The sequence below is a fragment of the Mustelus asterias genome, chromosome 6 (assembly GCF_964213995.1).
Source record: "Mustelus asterias chromosome 6, sMusAst1.hap1.1, whole genome shotgun sequence".
NCBI lineage: Eukaryota > Metazoa > Chordata > Chondrichthyes > Carcharhiniformes > Triakidae > Mustelus > Mustelus asterias.
Genome location: NC_135806.1, coordinates 115,409,053 through 115,421,665, shown reverse-complemented (window position 1 = coordinate 115,421,665; position 12,613 = coordinate 115,409,053). Strand labels below are relative to the sequence as shown.

At 45.4% G+C, this 12,613-nt stretch overlaps 1 protein-coding gene across 2 annotated transcripts in view; it reads left to right on the top strand.

The window, feature by feature from the left end:
• The window catches only part of serinc5 (serine incorporator 5), a 90,200-nt gene that overhangs the window by 59,611 nt on the left and 17,976 nt on the right, over window positions 1-12,613 (top strand). For both annotated transcript variants that reach the window (XM_078214999.1, XM_078215000.1), the window contains exons 7-8: window positions 10,745-10,840; window positions 11,603-11,729. In XM_078214999.1, the coding sequence (XP_078071125.1) occupies window positions 10,745-10,840; window positions 11,603-11,729 (223 nt within the window). The remainder of the gene's footprint in view (window positions 1-10,744; window positions 10,841-11,602; window positions 11,730-12,613) is intronic.

The window sequence follows — 12,613 nt, the reverse complement described above, 5'->3', positions numbered from 1 at the left end:
AAAGCCATGTGACTCCAGTGTTTATAAAAAGCTTCTGCATTCATCGCATTGAGTTACAAGGCTATGATTACGTGATCAGGCTGTGACTGAAGTGGGGCATGATTTGGTACTTTCCCATGCAGAAAGAACTTGAGTGTAACTATTTGGATGCTGCAGAGGAGCTGTTTTGAAACACTGTGAAAGGCAGTGCAATTCCCCAAAACAGGAACAAGCCGTGTGCACTGTTCAGAAGAAATCCAATCTGACTGAAAACGGAATTGGGTCATGCGGAAGTTTTTAAAAGAAAAATGTCAGTGGCTGGAGTAAAAACCAACAGATAAAGCCACATAGTTCTGTGCCGAGTGTTGGTGAGGATAAGTGTGCACTCTCACCCACATAAAGCATTCTCTTGTTACCAAGGGGCTAGCAATCTTTCTATTAACATTATGCTTTGCTTCAACACGTTTGTCTGCTGTCCTTGAGGCACAGAACTTGATGTTCTGCCACTCTTGCCAGAGACTAAACGTTACTACATCACAGCTTTAAAACCAACATCCCTTTTGTGTGTCTTGGTTGGATTTAGGTGTTTAGGCACTCACTGCATTTTTAAATTTTATTTATTTACTTATTATTGTCACAAGTAGGCTTACATTAACACTGTGAAAATCCCCTAGTCGCCACACTCTGGCGCCTGTTCGGGTACACTGAGGGAGAATTTAGCATGGACAGTGCACCTGACCAGCATGTCTTTCGGACTGTGGGAGGAAACCGGAGCACCCGGAGGAAACTCGCACAGGGAGAATAGCGACCCAAGCCGGGAATCAATCCCAGGTGGTCCCTGGCGTTGTGAGGCAGCAGTGCTAACCACTATGCCAACGTGTCACAGTGATTTTGTACCCTGTGTATGTGACATGCCAATCTAAAATTCTGTTGATGTCATGGGTCTTCAGTGTCTTTTGTACAAGTCTGAAAGTGAAGCTCATTATTAAAAGTGATGTTTTTATGGGTGTGTGTCATGTTCCCAATTTAAGATGACTTAAGGATATATAAGTCAAAACATCTCATCAAGCCAGTCTCAACTTTAAAAAGGATTGCCAATTTTTAAAATTGCATCTCCTCCCACTCGCCTCTCCGAAGAGATTGACTTTTGGCTAGAAAATGATTCCGAAGCGTGCTATGATTTATCCAATTGACCATTAAATGTCAACAAACACTGACAGTGCATATAAAAAAAAGTTGATGCACTGTCACACTCCTTGTCAATCGGATCTTAATCTAATGTGTCCACTCCAAATGTTCTGGACAATAGCATTTGTGGCCCATTTGTATTCATTTTATCTCTGTGTAGCCCAAAGCTTCACTGCTAGAATGAGTTGAGGGTGGCTGGGTGTAGTGGGGGGGTGGGGGATTGTCCACGACTTGTGTAGAATTTTTAGCACTCTCCTTCCTAAGAGTCGGTACATAATGCACACCCCCTGACTCTCCGAAGTGAACTGCTATTTAATGTTCAATTGAGTGTTGATTGGCAGTGGACTCCCATCTGCCTTTGGAAGGAAGTCCAACCTTGGAGACCTACCTGTTGACCAATCTGGTTCTCCAGTACTTCCAGGCGCAGTGCTACAGTGGCCAGAAGAAGTACTGCAGCACCCTGTCTGGAACAAAATTGCCTGTCCATTATCAAGCTTGGTCCCAGGAGTGGGAGGGTAGGGGATGCCTTGAAGGTTCAGCTCAGGGATGATTACAGAGGTGGGGAGGGGTAGGGGGGCGTAAGAGGCCTGGAAGGACCAGAGCTCCCAGGTCCCAAAGGGGAGAGTGCTTCAAATCTGAAGGAGCCTTCAGATTGAGTTGCCTCCCCCTCCCCACCCCACCCACCCCGGAAAATAGTTTATTTCTCTGTTTTCTACTCTACTGCCAACTTGGCAGGAAATGCCCGTTAAGTGGCCACTTAAAAGCCCTAAAAGGTGACAGGGTGGCCAAGACTCTGCCCGCTCAACCAATAAATTGCATCTGGGTTGGAGCTTGTGGGATCCTGGGGGAATCCCATCCACGCAATGTTTTATGTGCCACCTATGAGTCACCTAATTTCAAGTGCCTTGTAATGATCAGGAGTGATCTGGCTCCCCTCTGCTCAACCTCCTCAGTTGCTCACAATAAAAGGTTTAAGTTTCTTTTTCACAAGGATATGCCTTTTCCAACTCAATGTATTCAACTATTTTTAAGCTCTGAGCTTTAAGAAGCTAATCAACTGCTATTTTTCTTGAGTTAAAGAAAGATCAAAGTTATTAACCATTACACCCAAGGAAAAAAACAATACATACAAATGAGGGGCAGGAATCTGCTCTACCATTCAATAAGATCATGGCTGATCTGACTGTAACCTCAACCCCTCATTCCTGCCTAGCCCTCATCACCTTTTACCCCCTCATTAATCGAGAGTTTATCGAGCTCTGCCTTAAAGATATTCAAAGGCTCCCTTCCTCAAAAGGTGGTGGAAGCAGAGTTCCAGAGACTCTCTACCTTCTGTGTGGAAAAGAATTCTCCTTGTGTCTGTCTTAAATGAGCTAATCCTTGTTTTTTTAAACAGTGATCCCCTAAACCTAGATTCTCACAAAAGAGGAAGTATCCTCTCCACATCCACCCTGTCAAGACCTTTAAAAGTTTCGATCAAGCCACCTCTTACTCTTCTAAACTCGTGGTGTGGAGATGCCGGCGTTGGACTGGGTTAGGCAAAGTAAGAAGTCTCACAACACCAGGTTAAAGTCCAACAGGTTTATTTGGAATCACGAGCTTTCGGAGCGCTGCTCCTTCATCAGGTGAGAGGAGCAGCGCTCCAAAAGCTTGTGATTCCCAATAAACCTGTTGGACTTTAACCTGGTGTTGTGAGACTTCTTACTCTTCTAAACTCCAGTGAATACAAGCCTAACCCCTCCAGCTTTTCCTCATAAGACAACCCATCCATTCCTGGTATTAGTCCAGTAAACCTTCTTTGATCTGCTCTTAATACATGTACATCATTCCTTAAATAAGAGAAATACTGCACCTAATACTCAAGATGTGGTCTCATCAATGCCCTGTACAACTGAGTAAGAAGTTTAACAACACCAGGTTAAAGTCCAACAGGTTTATTTGGTAGCAAAAGCCACACAAGCTTTCGAGGCTCTGAGCCCCTTCTTCAGGTGAGTGGGAATTCTGTTCACAAACAGAACTTATAAGACACAGACTCAATTTACATGAATAATGGTTGGAATGCGAATACTTACAACTAATCCAGTCTTTAAGAAACAAAACAATGGGAGTGGAGAGAGCATCAAGACAGGCTAAAAAGATGTGTATTGTCTCCAGACAAGACAGCCAGTGAAACTCTGCAGGTCCACGCAACTGTGGGAGTTACAAATAGTGTGACATAAATTCTGATTCTAGGATCGCATGATAAAGACTCAGGAGGAAAAAAGCAGAAATATTTATGTGAAATAGTGTGACATAAACCCAATATCCCGGTTGAGGCCGTCCTTGTGTGTGCGGAACCTGGCTATCAGTTTCTGCTCCGCGACTCTGCGCTGTCGTGTGTCGCGAAGGCCGCCTTGGAGAACGCTTACCCGAATATCAGAGGCCGAATGCCCGTGACCGCTGAAGTGCTCCCCAACAGGAAGAGAACAGTCTTGCCTGGTGATTGTCGAGCGGTGTTCATTCATCCGTTGTCGCAGCGTCTGCATAGTTTCCCCAATGTACCATGCCTCGGGACATCCTTTCTTGCAGCGTATCAGGTAGACAACGTTGGCCGAGTTGCAAGAGTATGTACCGTGTACCTGGTGGATGGTGTTCTCACGTGAGATGATGGCATCTGTGTCGATGATCCGGCACGTCTTGCAGAGGTTGCAGAGGACGGCCTCAACCGGGATATTGGGTTTATGTCACACTATTTCACATAAATATTTCTGCTTTTTTCCTCCTGAGTCTTTATCATGCGATCCTAGAATCAGAATTTATGTCACACTATTTGTAACTCCCACAGTTGCGTGGACCTGCAGAGTTTCACTGGCTGTCTTGTCTGGAGACAATACACATCTTTTTAGCCTGTCTTGATGCTCTCTCCACTCCCATTGTTTTGTTTCTTAAAGACTGGATTAGTTGTAAGTATTCGCATTCCAACCATTATTCATGTAAATTGAGTCTGTGTCTTATAAGTTCTGTTTGTGAACAGAATTCCCACTCACCTGAAGAAGGGGCTCAGAGCCTCGAAAGCTTGTGTGGCTTTTGCTACCAAATAAACCTGTTGGACTTTAACCTGGTGTTGTTAAACTTCTTACTGTGTTTACCCCAGTCCAACGCCGGCATCTCCACATCTGTACAACTGAAGCATAACTTCCCCACTTTAGTATTCAATCCCCTCACAATAAGTGATAATATTCTGTTAAGTTTCCCGATTACCAATGCCCTTTAGGAAAGGGAATCTGCCGTCCTTACCTGGTCTGGCCTGCATGTGACTCCAGAGCCACAACAATGTGGTTGACTCCTAAACGCCCTCTGAAATGACCCAGCAAGCCACTCGGTTTCAAGGGCAACTAGGGTTGGGCAGTAAATGCTGGCCAGCCAGTGACGGTCATGTCCCATGAATGAATTTTTTAAAAGGGCGGCACGGTAGCACAGTGGTTAGCACTGCTGCTTCACAGCTCCAGGGTCCCGGGTTCGATTCCCAGCTCGGGTCACTGTCTGTGTGGAGTTTGCACATTCTCCTCGTGTCTGCGTGGGTTTCCTCCGGGTGCTCCGGTTTCCTCCCACAGTCCAAAGATGTGTGGGTTAGGTTGATTGGCCAGGTTAAAAAATGCCCCTGAGATGCGTAGGTTAAGAGGGATTAGCAGGTAAAATATGTGGGGGTAGGGCCTGGGTGGGATTGTGGTCGGTGCAGACTCGATGGGCTGAATGGCCTCCTTCTGCACTGTAGGGTTTCTATCTTCTATCTAACCGGGTAATACATTTATTCCAGAGAGCGAGAGAGCTCAGGCTTCCTCTTCTGCTTTCTTACTAATCTCTTTCCGGCCAGTTGAAGTTGAAAAATCATATCTTCAAAAAGAAAGGGGAGATGCCTCATGACAAACTGAAAATTACGTTTAAAAGATTCTACAGATGCATTTCCTAGTTACGTTGAGACACAGTGGTCAGTTTCTTTTTTTAAAAATCCATTCAGAAGCTTATAAAATAGTCCTATTAGTGTCATTGCACACAGAAAGAACCAGCTTAATTTTTGGAGCCTCCTCAAAGGCCTGTAATGGCTTCCAATTAGTGGAAACTCCAGGTGGTGGTGGTGAAGTCACCCTGGGGCCTTGTCCAGTTTTGTGGGTGGCATGTTTTTAAAGCTAGCACAAACTGCAATTGCTCGGAATGTAATTAGTGTTTAACATTCTGCAGTCTTCTGGCAGAGGAGGACACTGGGACGGGACACTGGGACAGGCAGTCCTGAGAGGAGAGGGCCAGAGGAGGACACTGGGACAGGACACTGGGACGGGACACTGGGACAGGCGGTCCTGAGAGGAGAGGGCCAGAGGAGGACACTGGGACAGGACACTGGGACAGGCAGTCCTGAGAGGAGAGGGCCAGAGGAGGACACTGGGACGGGACACTGGGACAGGCAGTCCTGAGAGGAGAGGGCCAGAGGAGGACACTGGGACAGGACACTGGGACGGGACACTGGGACAGGCGGTCCTGAGAGGAGAGGGCCAGAGGAGGAGGAGGACACTGAGACAGACAGTGTTACTGACGACATGGCTTCAGAAAGAGAGAAAGGCTCTGGATTGACAGGGGTGAAACCATGATTAGGCAGGGGAAGAAGCAAAGCCTGTTGCACTGGGAGTGGTATGCTGACGCCTGCCATCATGGTTTTGCTCAGGCTAGGGTAGAGTAAAGGATCAGGGTAGCCAATGAGGTTAAACCGAGGCTTTACCTGATGCATTTTTTTTCAAAGCCACCTTGGTCTTTTGGCTAAGATGAAGCGTCAGATCAAGCCTGGGATGGGGTGCAATGTCTCATCCTGTTAGCTTGCATCTTGTTTGTCCCTCACGTGGGGACCGTGAATTGGATTTAATTTTAATTGGCTTTTTTGGTTGGAATAAAAGTACCGAAAGGTACCAATATAAATAAATAAAGAAGATTTTTTAAAACAAGTCACCTAACAATTACCGGTTAACCCTTTTTATCCTAACAGATTCAGAGCGGATTTAGATTTCTGCTAGAGAGATACTATCTGTTACTGATTTCTACTTTGAGCTAATTTCTCACTAAATTTCACAAAGTTAAAATTATAACTAAGTAATTAAAGTAGAGATGCAGGGCCAGGAGATGTGTTATAGCTGCACGATGTGGGAGCTGGTGGACCCCATTGTGGTTCCTAGTGACCACATCTGTAGCAAGTATTGGTTGCTTGAGGAACTGAGGCTCAGAGTAGATGAGGTGGAGTCTGAGTTTCAGTCACTGCGACACATCAGGGAGAGGGAGAATTACCTGGACGCTGTCACACTCCTTAGATTAACTACATCAAACTGGATCAATGGTCAGGGACACTGGGACGGAACACTGGGTTGACTACGAGCAAGGCAGGTAATAAAGGAAGAGACTCGACCCTTGAGCATGTCTAACTTTGAGGCGGTATCGAGCAGGTTAGACAAAGGAGAGCCAGTGGACGTAATCTACTTGGATTTCCAGAAGGCCTTTGACAAGGTGCCACACAGGAGGCTGCTGAATAAGATGAGAGCCCATGGTGTTAGAGGCAAGGTACTAGCATGGATAGACGATAGGCCAGCTGGCAGAGATGGGGATAAAGGGGTCCTTTTCAGGATGGCAGCCGGTGTCTAGTGGAATTCGGCAGGGGTCAGTGTTGGGACCACACCTTTTCGCTTCATACATGAATGATCTTGATGAAGGAACTGAGGGGATTGTGGCTAAGTTTGCAGATGATACAAAGATAGGTGGGGGGATAGGTAGTATTGAGGAGGCGGGAGGGGCTGCAGAAGGACTTGGACAAGTTAGGAGAGTGGGCAAAGAAGTGGCAGATGGAATACGACTTGGGAAAGTCAGGTTACGCACTTTGGTAGGAAGAATAGAGGCGTAGATCTTTTTAAATGGGGAGAGAATTCTGAAATCAGAAGCGCAAAGGGACTTGGGAGTCCCAGTTCAGGATTCTCTTAAGGTTAACTTGCGGGTTGACTTGATAGTTAGGAAAGCCAATGCAATGTTAGCATTCATTTTGACTAGAATACAAAAGCAGGGATGTACTGCTGAGGCTGTATAAGGCTCTGATCAGACCACATTTGGAATATTGTGAGCAGTTTTGGGCTCCGTATCTATGGAAGGATGTGCTGGCCTTGGAAAGGGTTCAGAGGACGTTCACGAGAATGATCCCAGGAATGAAAATCATGACGTATGAGGAACATTTGAGGACTCTGGGTCTGTACTTGATGGAGTTTAGAAGGGTGATGGGGGATTTCTCATTGAAACTTAAAGCATGGATGTTAGGGAACTTGGGGAAATAAATAGTGATGTTTTGCAGTGTACACACAATAGAGAAGGAGGTGCTGGAAGTCATAAAGCATATCAAGGTAGATAAATCCCCGGGAGCTGATGAAGTGTATCCCAGGACATTGTGGGAAGCTAGGGAGGAAATTGCGGGTCCCCTAGCAGAGGTATTTGAATCATCGACAGCCATAGATGAGGTCTCTGAATATTGGAGGGTGGCAAATGTTGTGCCTTTGTTTAAGAAGGACTGCAGGGAAAAGCCTGGGAACTACACGCCGGTGAGCCTAACGTCTATAATAGGTAAGTTGTTAGAAGGTATTTTGAGAGACAGGATCTATAGACATTTAGAGAGGCAAGGACTGATTAGGGACAGTTAGCATGGCTTTGTCAATGGAAAATCATGTCTCATGAATTTGATTTTTCTGAAGGGGTAGCTAAGAAGGTAGATGAGGGCAATGCAGTCGACGTTGTTTGTGTGGCTTTAGCAAGTCTTTTGACAAGGTACCGCATGGTAGGTTGTGGCATAAGGTTAAATCTCACGGGATCCAAGGTGAGGTAGCCAATTGGATACAAAATTGGCTTGACGACAGAAGGTGGTTGTAGAGGGTTGTTTTTCAAACTGGAGGCCTGTGACCAGCGGTGTGCCTCAGGGATCAGTGCTGGGTCCACAGTTATTTGTCATTTATATTAATGATTTGGATGAGAATTTAGGAGACATGATTAGTAAGTTTGCAGATGACACCAAGATTGGTGTCAATTTTGTTGTAACCTTCAGTAAAGAAGGTTATCTCGGATTGCAATGTGATCTTGATCAATTGGGCCAGTTTAATTTAAATAAATGTGAGGTGATGCATTTTGGTAGATCGAACCAGGGCAGGACTTACTCAGTTAATGGTAGGGCGTTGGAGAGAGTTATAGAACAAAGAGATCTAGGGGTACATGTTCATAGCTCCTTGAAAGTGGAGTCACAGGTGGACAGGGTGATGAAAAAGGCATTCGGCATGCTTGGTTTTGTTGGTCAGAACATTGAATACAGGAGTTGGGATGTCTTGTTGAAGTTGTACAAGATATTGGTAAGGCCACACTTGGAATATTGTGTACAGTTCTGGTCACCCTATTATAGAAAGGATATTAACCTTGAGAGAGTGTAGAAAAGATTTACTAGGATACTACAGAGACTTGATGGATTGAGTTATAAAGAGAGGCTGGATAGACAAGAATTTTTTTCCCTGGAGCGTAGGAGGTTTAGGTGTGATTGTATACAGGTCTATAAAATAATGAGAGGCATAAATCAGCTGGACAGTCAATATCTTTTCCCAAAAGTAGGGGAGTCTAAAACTAAAGGGCATAAGCACACACGGTGGTGAGTGTCTGGAACAAGCTGCCAGAGGTAGTAGTTGAGGCGAGTACAATTTTGTCTTTTAAAAAGGCATTTGGACAGTTACATGGGTAAGATGGGTATAGAGGGATATAGGCCAAACGCAGGCAATTGGGACTAGCTTAGTGGTAAAAACTGGGTGACATGGCCAAGTTGGGCTGAACATAAGAACATAAGAAATAGGAGCAGGAGTAGACCATCTAGACCCTCGAGCCTGCCCCGCCATTCAATAAGATCATGGCTGATCTGACGTGGATCAGTACCACTTACCCGCCTGATCCCCATAACCCTTAATTCCCTTACCGATCAGGAATCCATCCATCCGCGCTTTAAACATATTCAGCGTGGTAGCCTCCACCACCTCAGTGGGCAGAGAATTCCAGAGATTCACCACCCTCTGGGAGAAGAAGTTCCTCCTCAACTCTGTCTTAAACCGACCCCCCTTTATTTTGAGGCTGTGTCCTCTAGTTTTAACTTCCTTACTAAGTGGAAAGAATCTCTCCGCCTCCAGGGCATGTTTCCATGCTGTAAACCTCTATGGTTCTATGAGAATACTGAAAGGCCTGGATAGAGTGGACGTGGAGAAGATGTTTCCATTAGTCAGAGAGACTGGGATCCAAGGGCATAGCCTCAGAGTAAAGGGACAATCCTTTAGAACCAAGAAGAGGAGGAAGTTCTTCAGCCAGAGGATGGTGAATCTGTGGAATTCATTGCCACAGAAGGCTGTGGAGGCCAGGTCATTGAGTGCATTTAAGACCGAGATAGATAGGTTCTTGATTAGTAAGGGGATCAAAGGTTAAGGGGGAAATGGTGGGAAATGGGCTTGAGAAACATATCAGCCACGATTGAATGTTGGCGCAGAGTCAATGGGCCGAATAGCCTAATTCTGCTCCTATATCTTATGGTCTTCTAACACCAATGAGCAGAATCTCCAGGCCTTTGTGTCTAAAGCCTTATACTTGTCGACTGATTCATTCTCCCACTCCAATGGTTCTCAGCTGACGGCTCTCTTGATCCATTTCTTGGGGTGGAATCTTCACTACCCTCCCCCAACCAACGGGATCTTCTGGCCCTGCCTCTGCCATGATGGGACCCTTGGTCTATTCCTTCTCAATGTGTGAAGTGGTTGTCCAGTTGCTTTAATGGGCTTTCCATGAAATTAGCTGAAATTGGAAAGTGGCAGCACTTACTACCTTCTCACTGCATATTTCGGCCAGTCAATATCAAGTTCTAATGAAAGAGATGAACAGAGTGGTCAGATGTTAAGGTTTCCCCACATGTACTGCATTTTAGACATGTTTATTATTTGATTGAATGTGTGGGTGAAGTTAGATCAGGGAAGGGGACCTGGATTTGTTTGTGTTGTGTATCTCAGTAATGGAGCATTCGAACTCTGGTCATAAAACACTTGTGACCCTTGAGCAATTGGCATTCCGACTCCCAGAACAGCTCCGTCTTATTGCTTCCAATTCAATAACCCAAGTTACATGCCAATGAATGAATTGGACGTGAGTTTTTGTACAGCCCCCATTGAAACCCGAAGTGGATCACAAAGGAAGACCCTTCTTTGAGAATTCTATACAAGCCTTCAGGCTGAAGGCAGGACCTTGGCGATTATTTGCCAAGCTGCAGCAAGGTAGCGTAATGTTTACCGCGGGTAGGGCAAAGAGGCAAGCTCCGAATGCCATCTCCGGGTAACACAGATTGAATCCTGTTGGCACTGATCGGATCCACACACTGGCCACCATTTGAACTTAATTAAAGGGAGGATAGTATTTCCTTGCTCAGGGTATTTCACGCTTTTGCCCGAATAAAGGCAAACATTAGTTATTTGCCGTGTACAATTTTCTGAAATGACTCTCTGCTTGCTTTCTGTCCTAGATCAGCCTAACTCAGGTCTCCTACAGTCGGGGGTAATCAGCTGTTATGTGATGTATCTTACCTTCTCTGCACTGGCCAATGCACCTCCGGAATATGGTACGTACATATTTTAGAAAGAAAAAGCCAAATATTTAATGCATATTTTTTGTAATAAGTTATTAATGACAGGGTGGATATGGTGAGGAAGTTTTGTGGGAGAATCTAGAACAATGGGGTCACTGTTCAAAAATAAGGGGTCATCCAGTTAAAACGGAGGTGGGGAGAAATGTTTTCACTCAGGGGGCCATGAGTCTTTGGAACTCTCTTCCTGGAAAGACGGTGCAAGCAGAGTCTTTGAATACTTTGAAGTGGTGGATAGATTCTTGGTAAGCAAGGGGGTGGTAGGTTCAAATTTATTAGTGTCACAAGTAGTTCATTAACACTGCAATTAAGTAATTGTGAAAATCCCCTAGTTGCCACACCGGCGCCTGTTCAGGTACACTGAGGGAGAACTTAGCATGGACAATGCACCTAACCAGCACATCTTTCAGACTGTGGGAGGAAACCGGAGCACCCGGAAGAAACCCACGCAGATACAGGGAGAACGTGCTAATTCCGCACAGACAGTGATGAATCGAACTTGGGTCCTTGGCGCTGTGAGGCAGCAGTGCTAACCACTGTGCCACCCCCATTATCGGGCGTATATGGGATGCAGATTTGAAGTTACTGTCAAATCAGCCATGATCTTACTAAACAGCGGGGGAGGCTCGAGGGGCTGAATGGCCTACTCCTGCTCCTCGTTCGTACGGTTATTTAAAGAATAGAATTGTCATGTCTCTCTCGGTTTAGTGGAACTCACTGCTATTAATTTCTCTTCAGTTATGAAAGGGCAAGTGAACACCACAATATGCGCTCCTCAGCTATTGGGAGGTGGTCTTCAGACGGATGAGAAGCTTGTTTCTGTGCTGGGAGCTATTATCATGTACGGCTGTGTGCTGTACGCCTGGTAGGTTGACTTTTTGCGTTGCTACCTAGGCCAGATAAGGCAATATTCTGGATGTGGTCACAGAGATCAGACTTTTAGATTGGCACTTATCTCAAACCGAACCCTGGTGGAGAGTGAGAAAAGCCCTCGTGTCCAAGACTGCGATCTTGCTTTCAGCAAAGTCTAATTATGGAACGTCAGCAGCTGAAGTAGAGGTAACGCGCTGAAACCGCGGGTGTGCGGAAAATAAACGCAGGCAAGGGCTAGCCTCTCATCCATCGTGTCGGAAATGAATGCAAATGTTGCTATGTAATTTGGAAGTTGTTAAAGTTTGCGATTGTGCAGCCGGTTTCAGGTCATTCCGGATGGAATGTAACAAGCTGATGAGTGAAGTGAGCACTTCCAAATACTGATGTCTTAATCACTGAAAGTGAATTATAAACACTCCATCATTTGGAATCCTGACTCGTTCTTCTCTGTCAGATTTCTTTTTTCTTTTTTTACATTCAAATCAAAAATTATGGAAGAATTGAGGTCAGAATAGAATGTAAACTCTGAAAGTGACCATTTAAAAAGGGTTGAGCGGTTTCGATGTGTGTTGATTAATTTTTAAAAGTGCAAACTGACATTTATTTGATAACGTTCTGTGAGGTGGCTCGCGGAGGGTTGTTCCGACACAGGGTGAGGGGAGAGGTTGCTGTGGTGTTTACTGAGGCACGATCCAAGCTGTCCGGGTGAAGGGTATGAGGAGGGCCCTTTCCACCCAATTATCTCTGTCAGGTTGCTAATCAGCAGCCCACTTCAAAGCAGGGTCAACTTGGGGCCAAATTGCAGTCATTTTTCAGGCTGTTAATTAGGACGTGAGTGGGCTGTTCTGGGCTGCTCTAAAAATACATTGATGGTAC